The sequence below is a fragment of the Colletotrichum higginsianum genome, chromosome 2, assembly GCF_001672515.1.
Source record: "Colletotrichum higginsianum IMI 349063 chromosome 2, whole genome shotgun sequence".
NCBI lineage: Eukaryota > Fungi > Ascomycota > Sordariomycetes > Glomerellales > Glomerellaceae > Colletotrichum > Colletotrichum higginsianum.
In genome coordinates, this window is record NC_030955.1 from 4018231 (window position 1) to 4033363 (window position 15133).

Consider the following 15133-nt stretch of genomic DNA (forward strand, 5'->3'; position numbering starts at 1 on the left):
TGCTGTTTCTCGAGGAAGGCTCCTGGGCCAAAGGGGGGCGGGGGGGGTTCTAGGGCAAAGGAAAAGCCTTTCGTTGGCTTGCCCAGCAGGGTCAGTGAGGCTGATGTCCTTGCCTGAAGATGGATAGTTCCTCGCAGAAATGGGCCCCCGGGGAAATTGCGAGCTCCCAAGAGACAAGCCATAGGTATTCAGCGGTTGGGACTCGACTACTTGAGGACGAGACGTCAGCCAGCATGACCTGTTGGGGATCCCTCGGTCGCGGTCAGTAACGTCCTTGACCGAGCAGAGTGCGAGACTGTTTGTTCAAAAAACACCAAAGTGGCAAGGCGGAATGTGTTTTGGCGTGTACAGCCCATATTGCTGGAACTGGAGAGCAAGACCGATGCGACAACATCAAGTTGTAGTCCTTGTGAGGCAGTGCCTGAGAGCAAACATCGGTTGACGACATCCCAAGCAGTAGTCTCGAAGATGACACGACCCGGCAACGGCTTTTTGGGTGACATGCAAGACACAGAGCCGTCACGAGGGCGATAATACAACAACTCGAGTTCGTGACTACTCGAGTGGTGGAGATGAAGCGGTCCTGCCACTTGAGGCAGCAAGCCAAATATACCTCCCATCATCTCTCAAGGACTCAAGACAGATCGTCTGGCCGCCTCGAATCCAACCCAGAACCACGGTCAGAGAGTACATCGAACTGCAACTCACCCTACGTCGTCTCGAGCCCCAACCTCGGTCACGGTCACTGTCACGGCCGTCACGGGCGTCTTCGTCTGCCACGATGCAGCTGGTTGCAGACGCGGGAAAGTCTGGTAGCCGTGACGAGTTTGTCTAGACGAGGTAACTTGGGGGGGGGGGGCTTTGCGTCCCCGAATACTCTGCTTTGAGGGTTGGCGGGCTGAGCGGAACAGTCGTGCTGGTGAACACCTTTGAAGCATTGATTGTTTGACCGCGTTGCTATATGAGTTTGTCCCGTTTGGTTTCTGGCGCGCCCGCGCAATCTGGGCACCGAACCTCTTTACCAGCCGCGCGTGAGATGAATCCGCTGACGAAGCGAGTTTGCTCACAAATCCCCTCATGCCAAGCGCTCGAGACGAGCCTGATGTAATGAGCCCCTTTTTTTCCCTCTCTTTTAACTATCAACCGTCGAGCCTTTGCCACAGTCTCCTGTTCGATCGGCATCTCCTGGCGCCCCGTATACAAGAGTGGTCCGGGTTGGCAACGGTGATCGGCAGGGATCGAGAGTCCTCTGGACGACTTGGCCCGTCTACGACGAGCACTCTAGGGGTCCAGGTCGCCAGGGTGTAAGGCACAAGTACGTGGAGGGAGACTCTTTTGCTGACGAGGAGTTGCCCCGGCGTCGCTCGCCATCGTCTTGGCCTGACGAAACGGCGGGGATGCGGCAGAGGGCATACAGACCACATTGGCCGATTCGGAAATATACCACCAACACCATGATTCCCGAGGCCACAAGTGCGGGCGTCGAACATGGCCGGTTATCTAGACCACAGAGCACCTGGAAGAGAAATTCACGCACCACGGACGCGATGAGATCAATGCCAAGAAGAGTGGAGGGGAGGGGGGGGGGGGGGGTTGATGGCCTGCGGGTAGCTTTATCGGATCTGATCTCGATGGAGCCGATGTGGTGGTATTAGTCGGAAACCAGTCTCCAGTCTGCCAACCTCTCTTCGTTCGGCTGGACTGAGATGAGATCATGAGAGGGGGGAGGGAGGGCATCGTCTTCTTCTTCTTCGTCTTCTTCTTTCTTCTCCACTACGTCGGCTGTGTTTGCCGATCGACGTTGGTTTAACCTCGAAAGTCTAAAAGACCCGGACCAGGACTTGGTCTTCAAGCAGCCAAAAAAATAAAATAAAAAAATAAAAACCCCCTTCGTTTTAAAACGCTTTTTTGGCTGATGAACAAAAATGTCTCAACGTAGTTGCAGACGACCACCTCGCAAAAGGACCGCCTTGGCCACGTATCTCTGAGCGATCATCGTACGTCTTTCCACTCTCAACCCCATCTCTTTTCCCCCCCTCCTACCCCAGCCTGGGCTTGGCCGTCCCCATGCAGTGGCTCGAGAATTTCCCGGGCGTCGTCGGCTCGAGGAAGAGGGGCGAGAAACGGCCCCCGCAACCGCCCACCGCCCAGCCGGTTGGCGTTCAACGGGTCGAGGGGATTCTGGGTTCTAGCTGCTAGCTGCACCCCGCCAAGACAGGGAACGAAAGAAAAGAAGAGAGAAAAAATGATGGGGGAGGGGAACAAGGGGGGAGTAGCGGGGTCCTCGCCAAGTTCAACAATGGAGGAAGAGGGGGAAAAAAAGGTCTGGACTCAGTAAGCTTGTTTCTGGCAAAGCAAACACCACGCTTGTTTGGGGTGTTGTACTTCACCGTCCGTCTCTCTCTCTCTCTGCCCCCCGCGGACGGCGGTGGCTGTCACAATGGGTGTCTCCCGAGACTTTCATCCCGTGACACGATGCACTCGAATCGGTCGTCACGCGAGCACAAGGTCCCCGTCCTCTCAAATGCCGTCGTTCGGCGAGGTGGCTAGCATGCAAGTCGCTCACGGCTTCGCCCGCCACGGAGGTCGATAGCTCAATCTTTAGATGCTGTCGCCGGGTCCGTTGCACTTGTCTCGACAACATATGCATATAGACAGGTCCTCCAGCTTGATATTGCCCCTACATGTCAGCTGTAGACAGCCCCGTCGCGGGTGGCGCAGCATCGCCTGACAGGAGTTCGTCCAATCATCTAAGTAGCAGGTAGATCGGGGACAATGGAGGCTGTGAGTCGCCGGGACCGCCATCGTCTACTTTACTCAAGGTCCTCTAGGCCGCGGTTGACCGGTCGGCCGGTGAGCATTCTGGACACTCACTCGGTCGGGCGGATTCTGTCTGGCTGTGCTCATGATCCATTCTTCCCCTCTGAGGTTGCTGACTGAACCAAAGCCCACTCGCTCCTCCTGCTGCGGTCAGCACGCCGATATTTGAGACATAAATAGTCTATACCGGGCTATTTGCAAGTTGCTTACACACATATGCGTGTCTTGACCATTTCCTTCAACAGAACAATGCAAGGGCAACCAACCACCTTACACCGAGAGCGCCTTTGTCAGGAACAACTCCCGCGTTCGCTCAGGAACAAGGCACGAGAGCGAAGAAAGAGGCCCAGGTAGCCCGAGCCTCGTTGCTCACTTGGCCCTTTTCTTCAACGCAGCTTGTCTCGAAGCCTGTGGCCGCCGCCGCCTCGGCTCCGCCATGCAAGCCTCTCTGTTCCCGAACTTCCCGATGGTTGTCATGAGGTTGTTGTTTCTTCAATGGCGTTCCATTGTCTCTCTGCCCATCATCTCGTTCTGCAACTCTTACAAGTCTTTGACCAGAACAACTCTTTTTACTCTTGTTTGTTTTTTATTTTTTTTACGCATCCCCGTCCTTTAACGCACTGTAACACCCACCCCCCTCCCCTCCTTCTCGGGTTCGTTTTTGATTGTCGTTTCTTGGCGATTTTGGGAGAAGCTGGCCCCAGTGGGCTCTTTTCACCTCGAGACCCCTCGCCTAACTGGCCCAATAGCTCACCGTCATCAAACACCCTGGTCAGCTTGGCCCAGGGGCGTGGAACGTCTCTTCCCTTTGCCGTTCGCGTACCTCGTTCTCGCGGAGGGGAGGGGCAAACTGGGACTGGTACCCAGGATTACCAGCCATGCAGGCATGGGCTTATAGTACCGCCGTATGGATGTATGGAGTGTAGCTCCATCCGCCCCATCTCTCTACACCTGACTTCCCCGTCCTTTGTAACTCCCAACCTCGTGAGATGACGCCCGCTGATGTACCGTGTTTCTCTCTCCTTTGGACTCTGGGCATGTTTGCCCCGGTTTGTGCCAGTTGCCGGTGCTAGTCCTGGTGCTCGATCTGACAAGATCTGCCCTGGAGATCGAGGAAGGAAGATAAAGAGGCGCCTTCCCCCCCCTCGCTTCTGCATCTTCGTGAGATGCCGTCTTCGTCTGCCTGAGCTCTGTACTCTTTTCTGCTCATCTCTCTATATCCCTCTTCCCTCTCCCCGTCACCCACTCGCCCATCTCACTTACACCAAACCAAACAAACCATGAAGTCATCTCTTCTCCTCCCCTTCGCCACTCTGGCGTCGGCCATCTGCCACCACCGCACATCCCTCTATGCCCGGAGTCACGGCCTGACGGCCCGCGATGAGGGCGGTGTCGACGTTGCAACGTTCGACTACAACGACCTCACAGGGCCCCTCAACTGGCACGCCCACAGCAACCAGAGCATAAAGTGCGCCACCGGCACTCAGCAGAGCCCCATCAACCTCAACGACACCTCGGCCACGCTCGTCCCCGGCACGAGCCTGGGCTTCGACGTGCCTGACCTGCTCGACGGCGCCGAATTCGAGAACCTCGGCAGCACGCTCGAGGTCGTCGCCCAGAACGGCACCCTCACGAGGCACGGGAGGAAGTTCCACCTGAAGCAGTTCCACTTCCACACCCCGAGCGAGCACCGCGTCGAGAGCGAGTACTTCCCCATGGAGGTGCATTTTGTTTTTGAGGCCGACGCCGAGCAGTTGAAGAGTGAGTCCCCCCCGCCACACACACTCTTACCTCATCTCCCCCTCACTTCAAGAAAGTTCAAGATCGCGGACCCTGACACACCTCTCCCATAGACTCCTCGGGCCCCAGCAACTCCGTCCTCGGGTTCCTCATTGAGGTCGACAACAGCGCCCCCTCGTCGTTCCTCAAGAACGTCTTCGCCCACCTCGACGAGGTCGAGGAGCCCGGCTCGCACGCTGAGACCGGCCCCCTCAGCTTCTGCGAGCTCCGCACCGTACTCGAGCACTCAGACGTGTACCAGTACGACGGCTCTCTGACGACGCCGCCCTGCTCCGAGGGTATCGCCTGGAACGTCGTTGCCGAGCCGCTGCGCGTCGACGACGTCACCTACCGCGCCGCCAAGAAGATCATGAAGTTCAACGCCCGCTACACGCAGAACGTTCCGGGTCAGAGGAACTTGCTGGAACACTCGAGGATCACGCTCAACGCGATTTCCGGATGAGGCGTCTTGGTTCTCTGGAGATGAGTCGCTGACATGAGGTGTCAAAGGCGCAGGGATTTTTGGCCTGTGGATCTTCCAGAGGCACGGATTTTGTTTATCTGGCGTTGGTGAGGGGGGGGGGGGGGGGGGGGCAGCATACGTACGAACCTGCATACATAGACGTGGGGAGGGACGAGTCAAGAGACAAAGAAGGGGGGCTGGGCGAGTTGAGTACATAATCTGCACATATGAGATCATATCCCGAAATGGAGATGGAGCGAGGCGGAGAGAGATTGGTTCGCAGTACCTACAATCTGCCATCTGCTATCTGGAGGAGCCAGGAGGGCAGACCCTCGGCAAACATAGTAGAATAATCACAGATAATTCCAAATACGCGCGGTGTTGTGATCTAATTGATATTATCCAAGCCAAATGGTATCTATCGTCCTACAAACGCCATGGGCATGTCTGTCATCTGTCATTCTCGACAGCTTGAGAATCCACGGTACCGAAAGATTGCGTACCCAAACATGCCAAGAGAAAATCCCATCATCCCAGAGCACCTCCTTTCCCGGATTGTCTTCGCGGAGAACCAGGGGGGGGGGGAGGGGGGGGAAAGGGGGTTCCGGCTATTGCTTTGTCCGCCCGCTTCTCCGTCAGACAACGACGGCCTTCAGCCCGCGATGCATTACTTTGTTTTTCGCCGACCAAGAAGCGGACGGCGGCTTTGCCTGCAGAACACAGCCCGAACAAGAAGGGGAAAAAGCACAACGGATGTTGACCGGAGCGATGTCACGCTCATGGGACCCGTCCAGTCCTCGCCATCTCCTCCAATTCTCCGCATTGCGGCGGCGTGGTGTAAACCCCAGACAGGCCGTTAAAGGGTCCAATTGGAAGAAGGGGTACAAGAGAGGGAGATGATGAGTCGAGAGCCTCCCCCCCCATGTCCAATTGCGATGAGGGGGGACGAGGTTGACAAAGCAAATGTCTGATTGGCCCCCCCCTGGTCGTGGCCCCATGTTCAACGGTTTTTGTTTTCACTTGGCACAATTCAAGCTCATTCATCTACTCGCCGCTATGAACTCGCCAAGACGCCAGGAGGGGGGGAACAGGAGGATTGGGTGTGGACTGTGTGCGGCGTTGTGGAGCGTCGAAGTGGATGTGTGCTCCAGGTCTTGTCCAAGTCGTGTCTTGCGTGACTACGACAGGACTCTTGGAACTGACAATGCTCACAGCCCGGTAGTAGGGTCCCATAAAGGTCAAGCGACAATGCTCCCTCTGGCTTGGCATCGGGAGGACTCGCAAGTCGCGCGTAGACTACTCCGCATCTCTCATCGCACACCTTCACTCTGCGGACTTTTGGTTTTTGCACAGAGCGAGAGCACGGATGGGGACTGCGGAATCCGGATGGTCAGGGGGGGTTTGTTTTTTCCGTGAGTCTCCGCTTGGCGCCGGAAGCCGCGTGCCGGTGTTCTTCGAGCCTTGTGGGGCCATCGGATGCCCCGAATCAATGCGATCCTTGGCGGGGGTGCGCGGCCCGGCCGACCGCGCGGCGACGGCAAATGGGGACGACGGCACATTGATTGCCGAGTGGCGTGTCTGGCAGCGGTGTTCTCCATCTGGGGGAAACATTTCTTCACGTATGACGTATGCCTCCCTAGGACAACACTTACACACGCACCACGCACACAAACGCGACGAACAAAAAAACAAAACTGCCGACTTAGTCCCGCTTGAAGATGTGGCGGGCCATGTCGCTGAACGAGCGGCCGCCGAACAGGAACTGGGAGCTGTGACGACCGCAGTGAGTGTAGACGTTGACAGTCTGTGAGTTCGAGGACTTGCGCTTGGACGGGCGCGGGGAGTCCGTCGAAACAGCCCTTCTGGTGGTGAAGGAGTCTGTGGAGATGGAGGAGCTGGCGTCGGAGCCGGCGCGGCTGCTCTTGGGGCGTGCGACGTCGAAGTTGGTAGTGTGGGAAGGCATTGTGTGCGTGTGAGGTTGAGCGTGAAGTTTGCTTGGTCGTTCGTTTTTCTCCCAAACTTTCTGTCTTTGGAAGTTGATACAAGAGTTCAATTGCAGATAATCGATGGATTGAGGACAGAGATAGACTCTTCCAGACCAGAGGGAGGAGGACCCGTCCTTAAATGCTTGAAGGGCTCGTCGAAGCCAGATGCGGCTGCACGGCTGCTGGTTCTTGGCCCATGCTGTCAACCGCTTGGTCGGCACGGATTGGCGGCGCCATGGGGCTCGGTGGTCTAGGAATGCTGTGCCCCGACTGGTCGCTTGGCCGACTTGGCCGGGTTGCCGGTCGAGGATGGACCCACATGAGGCCGGTAAGCTGGACACGGTGACCCCATCGATATGACCGAACGTGCGAATGCGAGCCGCGGGTGGGACTGGCCTCGTAAGGCAGATGTTACAGCATGTCGCTCCCTTGTGTGCCTCTTGTTTGCTTGTTCCGCATTCGTACGACACCAATGGCTGATTTTACGCGGGGATCTGCGCCCTGGGCTGATCGTTTCGTGACGGCCTCAAAACCGGTGCAATGGATGGATGACGGGTTTGAGGCCAGTCAATATTTGCCGAAACGGGAAGTTACAGGTGTCCTTGAGCCTATGAGCCTCTCATTCGTTCGACAGCGCAATGACAGACGCGGGATAGCGACCGTGTATGCATGCATCACATGAATTTGTCTCGTGACCACGGGCGACTCTCGGTGTCGGCGAATGAAACGGTTTCTCGGCACGGCAGCGTCGTCAGCGTCGTCAGCTGCGTTGGTTTAGTCATTTCCGTCCCGCATGTTCGGACGACGCCGAAGGTTTAGCGTCTTTTGCGGGCTCTCGGCGCCGTGACACGTGACGCTCCGTTATCTTACTGCCTGCTCAATCGGGCACACCGATAATGCCCAGGCTGTAAGGCACCAACGCATACCCACATCAGCAAGCCCCCGGCACCAGCCACAGCCACGTTCCTGACCTTGGCGTCCCGGAACCTAAGCTTGCGGGTTACCCCAGATTCGGAGCCGTAGGGCTGATGGAAGGGTCGAATTGGTGAAGCTTGAACTTGGGCCGACGTGAAGATGGTGTTTCTGAAGATGATGGCAATTTTCCGGCCTGCTGCAACTGGATCTTCGATGCAGTCGCTGCGGATGTGTTCGGCGCCCGACACGTCCAAGCTCGGAGACTACCAAAGCCTCCGTTGTGAGCCTTCAACGACAACCGTCGCTGAATGAAAGCATTTCGTGGCCCGACAAAGATGGATACTGGAGAAATGACATCATTGCCGTTGATCGTTCGATGTTTGGCTCGTCTATGCGCCGCGACTTTTTGCACCCCCAAAAAGGTCGATACGCCGGCGTCGACTGTCTGACCTGTGTCTCCTCTGGCAACATAGGACGCTGTCGCACTTTCGTCTGAGTAATACCAGTCTACGTCCTTCTTCGAGTGGTACTGCGGCCACGATGATGCGACAAGTTGTGGTGGACACTCGTCACCCACTTACCCCGGGCCCGACTTTTTTAAACCTCGTGCGCGGATGAACACCGTCAATCCTTGTAGGGCGGTTAACATGCCTCAGACTTTCCGGTAGGTCGAGACGAACATCGGGCGATAGAGCCGATGACTGTTCTTCGACGGGAGAATGTATAAAGTCCCTTCGCGAAACTGCCTCAGGTCCAGATGCCTATGCCGAGTTGACGATGCAAGACCCAACGCGAATGAGGACCCCCCGATGTGTTCCATTAAAATCGCGGAAAGATGGATCTGACAGGCCCAAGACGGCAGTCTTGCAGCCTGAGGGTACCGAGCGCTCGGACCATTTGTGGCTGGTGGAAGCTGCACGTGAGACCCACTCGACTGATTCTCGTCCTTCCTCACCCACCCCAACCTAGTGAACGGCGCGCAACTACGCGCAACAGCGATTTTTCAGCGAAACCGATCCCATCATCAGCCGGCGGCAGTATCATATCTCGCCGTGCAATATCTTCAGCGACAGTCGTCGCCAAAACCCAGGCCAACCATCATTTTTTTCTACGTTTGGATTGCTCAGCCTCCAATGGCGGCTTGCCGTACGACCACCAACACCTGACGCCCTCCGTTGTCTTTGCACACCATTCTCCCTGAGCGCTAAGACGCAGGTACGGCCTTCCTTCCATGCTCTCAACTTCTCAGTAGCTGCAATACAGAAGAACCTCAATGTCATTTCCCTGCCCAAAGGCTTTCACTTGTAATACTCATTTTCTGCTTGTCGATGCTGACATTACCTAATCAGACTTGCTTCCCAATCCCCAGGCAGCAGTAGCTCTCCGACGTGCATAACAATCAGAAGACGCGAGAGCGGCCAAACCAACCCAACCCAATCGCGCCCACCTCTGGAAGCCTCCCCCACCTCTTTCAAGTCACGATGCCGTCGAAACGCAAGCGCGAAATCGAGGACTTCGATCCTAACAAATCGGACTCCGATGACGAGAACTTCGAGCCCGGCGCCGATGCACCCGCCGTCCGCAGCAAAAAGCGATCGCGCGGACCCAAAATCCAGAGGAGCGCCGGGGGCCGGCGACGCGCCAACAGATACAATGGGTCAGACATCGAGGATGACGATGATGAAGACGTCTCCGACAGCCAGGACGAGGGCTCGTTTGTCTCGGAAGAAGAAGAAGACGAAGAAGTGAACGCGCCTGTCAATGCGGCCGGTCGTCGTGCAAGAAAGGCCGCGACGAAGCACAATAGCTACAAGGAGAGTGACGACGAAGAATCTGAGGATGCCGAAGAATCGGACGATGTCCTATCGGAAGATTTGCCAAAGCCCAAGAAAAAGGACAGCTTATTGATCAAGCTCAAGGTGCCAAAGACTGCCTCAACGCCTGCTCCTGCTGCACCGGCCACGAGGCGATCAACTCGTGCCCGAACAGAAGAGCTCGGCGAAGAGCATGTTGAGTTGACCAACTCCGGCAAACATTCACGGCCTGCCTCGCGATCTAGAAGCCCCGAGGCCTTTGCCCGGACTCGGTCTTCCCGCTCAATTAAGGGACTTAAGAAGGGACCTGAGACAATCGAAGAGGCAACCCAGGAGAGCAGTGGTCCCCGCGTAGATGATGCCGACGTAGACGAGTTGGCCGGCGATGTTGAAGAAGCAATTGCTGAGATTAAGGACACCGAGATGGAGGATGTCAAAGAATCGACCGAGCAAGCGCCGGCCGTCGACGTTGTTGTGGACGAGGACGACGAGGAGGATGAGGGCCCAATTACACGGCGGACGCGGGCCAAAAGAGGAAGTGGCTCTGCGGCTGGGACCGCCGAGCCGGACGCCGACGCGAAACGCGGGGCCGAAGACGATGGTCCCAAACGACGCCTAACTCGCCGGAACGGGCTTCGAAAGTCAAAATCCGTCCAAGAGCCGAGTAGTGATTTTGAGCCCGGCGAAGAGTCGGCAGAGGAAGAAGCGCACATGTCCGAGTCGCCCAAAAAGGATTCTGGTGACGGTGACGATGGTGATTTCGACAGCCCTGCTCCGCGCGGTAGGGCGGCCGCCAAGCCCAAGGGTCGATCCACCCGCAGCTCGCGCCGAGGCGCCGAGTCGGCTGAGGAAGTCGAGCTGGACCAGGACGAACTGGCCGAGGAGCTGCACGAGCTTCGACAGGACTCTCGCTCCCGCCGAACTCGACGTCCCTCGCCCGCCATCATTTACCAGGAAACGGCTTCGAAGCGACGCAGAGCGGCCGCCAAGCCGATGAACTACTTCATGCCGCCCCTCTCCGCCGTCAACCTTGAAGAAGACGCCGAAGACCCCGCCCCAACTCCCGCGCGTCGTCGCGGCGGCCGAGGAGGCGCCACTCAATCATGGGATCGCGCTCTTAACACCACCTTTGGCCCCTTTGGAGGAGGTGGTGGCGCCGGGTCGCTTCTCACTGGACCTTGGGGTGCAGGTGCTGCTGGAGGCGTCGATTCTGACAGCAGTGACGACGAGATGGGCCAACGCTCGGGCGCAGCCGGCAATGTGGGCATGACACCTACTTCGGCCGCCGCCCCGGCCGGACTCCTCCCGGGCCTCGCACAGCCTTTGGGCGGAGACGCGGGCGTCGGTGCTACCCCGAATGTTGGTAAGATCAAGAACCAGAAGGCTCTGGCAGACGCCGATCCTCTCGGAGTCGACTTGACCGTCGATTTCAACCACGTCGGTGGCCTCCAAGGTCACATTGATCAGCTGAAGGAGATGGTGCAGCTCCCCCTTCTGTACCCGGAGCTCTTCCAGAAGTTTCACGTCACGCCGCCTCGAGGCGTCCTTTTCCACGGTCCACCCGGAACTGGTAAAACTCTTCTAGCCCGTGCCCTTGCGAACTCGGTCGGCATTGGCGGTCGCAAAATCACCTTTTACATGAGAAAGGGTGCCGATGCTCTGAGCAAATGGGTTGGCGAGGCGGAGAAGCAGCTGCGTCTGCTCTTCGAAGAGGCCAGAAGGACACAGCCTAGCATCATCTTCTTTGACGAAATCGACGGTCTGGCACCTGTGCGCTCCAGCAAGCAGGAACAGATTCATGCCTCCATCGTGTCGACTCTCCTGGCCCTGATGGACGGTATGGACGGCCGCGGTCAGGTTATTGTCATCGGTGCCACCAATCGTCCTGACAACATCGACCCAGCCTTGAGAAGACCCGGCAGATTCGACCGCGAATTTTACTTCCCACTCCCCGATGTGGCCGGCCGAAAGTCGATCCTCGAAATCCATACCAAAGACTGGGGCCTCTCGGAGCCGTTCAAACAACAGCTTGCCGAGAACACCAAGGGTTACGGCGGTGCTGATCTTCGAGCCCTTTGCACAGAAGCTGCCCTCAATGCGATTCAGCGAACCTACCCGCAGGTCTACTCGTCCAAGGATAAGCTCATTGTCAACCCAGACAACATCAGCATTCATGCGACCGACTTCATGCTGTCCATCAAGAAAATGATCCCCTCGTCCGAGAGATCTGCGGGCACCGGCGCAGCTCCATTGCCGAAAGGCGTCGAGCCGCTCCTGCGGGACCAGTTCGGGTCGATCAAGAAGGCGTTGGACGAGGTACTCCCTCGCAAAAAGAAGCTGACAGCGCTGGAAGAGGCCATGTACGAGCAATTTGACGACGAGGACCAGGGGTTCGGGCGCGAGGCTCTGCACCAAGAGTTTGAGCGTTCCCGCATCTTCCGCCCACGGTTCCTAATCCATGGCTTTTCGGGCATGGGCCAGAGCTACCTTTCGTCTGCTCTGCTGCACTATTTCGAAGGCGTGCAGGTCCAGAATTTTGGGCTTCCCAACTTGCTTGGCGACGGGCGGGTAAGTGATGTAACACAACCAACCGGTATCACCTCAGCTAACGTCTTGCAGCCCATGGAACAGGTCATTGTCAGCCTCTTCACCGAGGTCAAGAGGCACAAGCCCAGTGTCATCTACATCCCCAGCATCGACTCGTGGTATGCCGCCATGAAGGACACGCTGCCTTTCATCACCTTCAAGGCCATGCTCAAGTCCATTCCGCCTACGGATCCCATCCTGGTGCTTGCAACGGCAGAGTACGAGCCAGGGGAGGGTCTCGCCCCGGATCTCGTGCGAGAACTTTTCTCCTTTTCTCGCAAGAATCGGTTGCAGATTGAGCGGCCGATGCATGTGAGTATTCTTACGAGAACCATTGACATGTGGCTATGCTGACTTGGGACAGTCCAACCGACGAGAATACTTCGCCGCCATTGTCGAGCACATTCGGAAGAGTCCGGCCGACTTCCCCGATCCCGCCAACCGAAAGAAGAGAGTTCTGGAACAGCTACCCGTTGCCCCGCCGCCGCCGCCAAAGGTACCCACCAAGGAAGAAGTCAAGGCCATGCAGAAGCGCGACCACCAGCTCCTCAACATCTTGAAGGTGCAGCTGCAGCCCATCATGGACCAAATCAACAGAAAGTACAAAAAGTTCAGGCAGCCGGTGATCACCCCTGCGCAGCTGGAGTACTTGTTCCTCGAGATGGATCCCAACTACGTTCGTCCTGACATCGTGGGCGCTGAGGACCGTCCTTTTGAAATCGTCAAGGACAAGTACGGTGACGACGTGCTGCGCGAGACAGCCACTGGCAAGACTTTCTACAACCTGGAGACCACAACCATCGAGGAGCGGTTGTCGAACGGCTTTTACTGCCGACCCAAGGACTTCCTCCGAGACATAAAGTCTCTCGCGAAGGATTCCAAAAACATTGGCGACAAGGAGAGAACCCTCAAGGCGAACGAGCTCGTCAGCAACGTCGAGGTTGACGTCGCCACTATTGAGGGCAACACGAGCACCGTGGACTGGGAGGCGTTGCACCAGAGACAACTGCAACGCGCCAAGGCTGCGGCCGAGAAGGAGCGGAAGAGAAAGGCTTTGCAGTCCGTCGTCGACCGCATGCAGACCGATGTAGCAGGTGGTAACGACAGCGACTCTCAAGGTCCTGTTACGCTGGGCGAGCGCATTCCCGGGTCCGCCCATGCAATGGCTCGCTTCCAGGTCATGAGCCCGGCGCCTGGCGACACCGCCGAAACTCAGCAGCCGAGCAACGGAGGACCGGAACCCTCCCGGCTGAGTGACGTGCAGATGAGCGGCGTCGATGACGATACGACACAAGACAGCTCTATGCAGCCACCGTCGCAATGGCCGCAGCAAGCGAATCTGACAACAGGCGCAACAACGGGGACCACCCAGGTGTCCCAGAGGTCCGTTATCACAACAGTTCCCCCCGGGATGTCACCTTCTGCGATCGTGAACGACGCTTCCACCACGAAGACGTCAGATCCATCGGAAAGATCGACAGACAAGTGGAGCACTCAAGCAACGAACGGGTTCCATCCCGATCAATCCAGCCAGGGAGACACTTCGCAGCTGCAAGACACTCAGATACCCGCGGGCATGGGCGGCGTGAGCCAAGCTACTTCGAGTGATGATCCTTGGCCACACTCTCAGGCCCACGGTATGGCGCGTGGGGTCATCCGCCCTCCCGGCAGTCAAACATCGTCACCTAATAAGTCGAGAAGCTCAGGAGACTCTAAGCATGCCATGCCTTTGGTCAACATCCTCAACGAGTCCACCAGTGACGACATCAGAAACTCCGGCTCGTCCTCCTCGCAACAGCAACCTGTTATACACGAGGGTCAGGTTACGCAGTTCCTCGACGAACTGACCGAGAGGACCTCGGGCTGCACCATTGAACAGCTGGAACAGATCAACCGGGAGCTCATGGACGAGATCTGGAACACGAGACACGAGTGGAATCGTATGAAGGTTCTCAGCGACCTGACGAATGTGTTCAACGAGACAATCAGCGATATCGAGAGTATCCAGGGGCTGTTCCAACAGAGCCAGGGGTCATGAGCGGGAAGGAATTGGAGGGGATGAAGGATAATACGAATTGTAAACATAGTACATTCTCCTTGGTCTTTTTTTTTTTTTTTTGTCGTCTTTATTTCCTACGGCTCGGTCTTTTCCCCCCTTTTCATCCGGCATGGTGAAGAGCAAGGCTGGGCAGGGGGGGCAGAGAAGGGGAAACGGAAACGGTCTAGCTTGTGAGCGACGGGGCACACTTTTTATTTCTCGTGATGAAGTCCATTATATCGAGCACAGCCGCATCCTACCTGCGTAGCATGGTATAGGAAATAGACAAAATCGCATAGCCATGACGAGCGTCCCTGAAATGTTAGTGCGTGAAGGGGTATGTCCCGCAGTGTATTCCGTTAGGGACTATGCCGACCAATCTGATCAGCCAGAGAAAATAGTCTTTGGACGGCGTGACCGTTAGTGTACATGGTGCGTGCGAGGATACGATGTGAGTATATTTTTGTCTTGTTCAGTTTTATGTGTTGTTGACTACATACGAGCTAACCCACTGGCCGTGGTGTCAGTCATGAACTCTGACCAACTTACCTTGACTACTTGGTCTAGTTGTTTCATGCAGGAGACAGCCCGCACGCAGGCCGACGTTTTTCGAAGCTTTTCGATTGCGTGTGCGGGTTGTTCGCTTGATATGCCAAACATTGGGTTGGTATGGAGCTGGCCATGAGACGAATAGTGGGCACATCTGACTGGGCGGGTTCCAGACGCGAGCATC

The 15133-nt window shown here is 56.8% G+C and overlaps 3 protein-coding genes across 3 annotated transcripts; 2 read left to right on the forward strand and 1 right to left on the reverse strand.

Moving 5' to 3' along the window:
- Nucleotides 1-4100: 4100 nt before the first annotated feature.
- On the forward strand, nt 4101-5062 carry CH63R_02915 (Carbonic anhydrase; the record flags this gene model as incomplete). The annotated part of the gene is made up of 2 exons (XM_018297890.1): nt 4101-4581; nt 4674-5062. The coding sequence occupies 2 exons, from the start codon at nt 4101-4103 to the stop codon at nt 5060-5062; spliced, it is 870 nt and encodes a 289-aa protein (XP_018162706.1).
- A 1702-nt stretch (nt 5063-6764) lies between these two features.
- Nucleotides 6765-7025, reverse strand: CH63R_02916 (uncharacterized protein; the record flags this gene model as incomplete). The annotated part of the gene is made up of 1 exon (XM_018297891.1): nt 6765-7025. The coding sequence occupies one exon, from the start codon at nt 7023-7025 to the stop codon at nt 6765-6767; it is 261 nt and encodes an 86-aa protein (XP_018162707.1).
- Nucleotides 7026-9443: 2418 nt separating this feature from the next.
- On the forward strand, nt 9444-14400 carry CH63R_02917 (ATPase; the record flags this gene model as incomplete). The annotated part of the gene is made up of 3 exons (XM_018297892.1): nt 9444-12344; nt 12396-12674; nt 12727-14400. The coding sequence occupies 3 exons, from the start codon at nt 9444-9446 to the stop codon at nt 14398-14400; spliced, it is 4854 nt and encodes a 1617-aa protein (XP_018162708.1).
- Between the last annotated feature and the right edge of the window lie 733 nt (nt 14401-15133).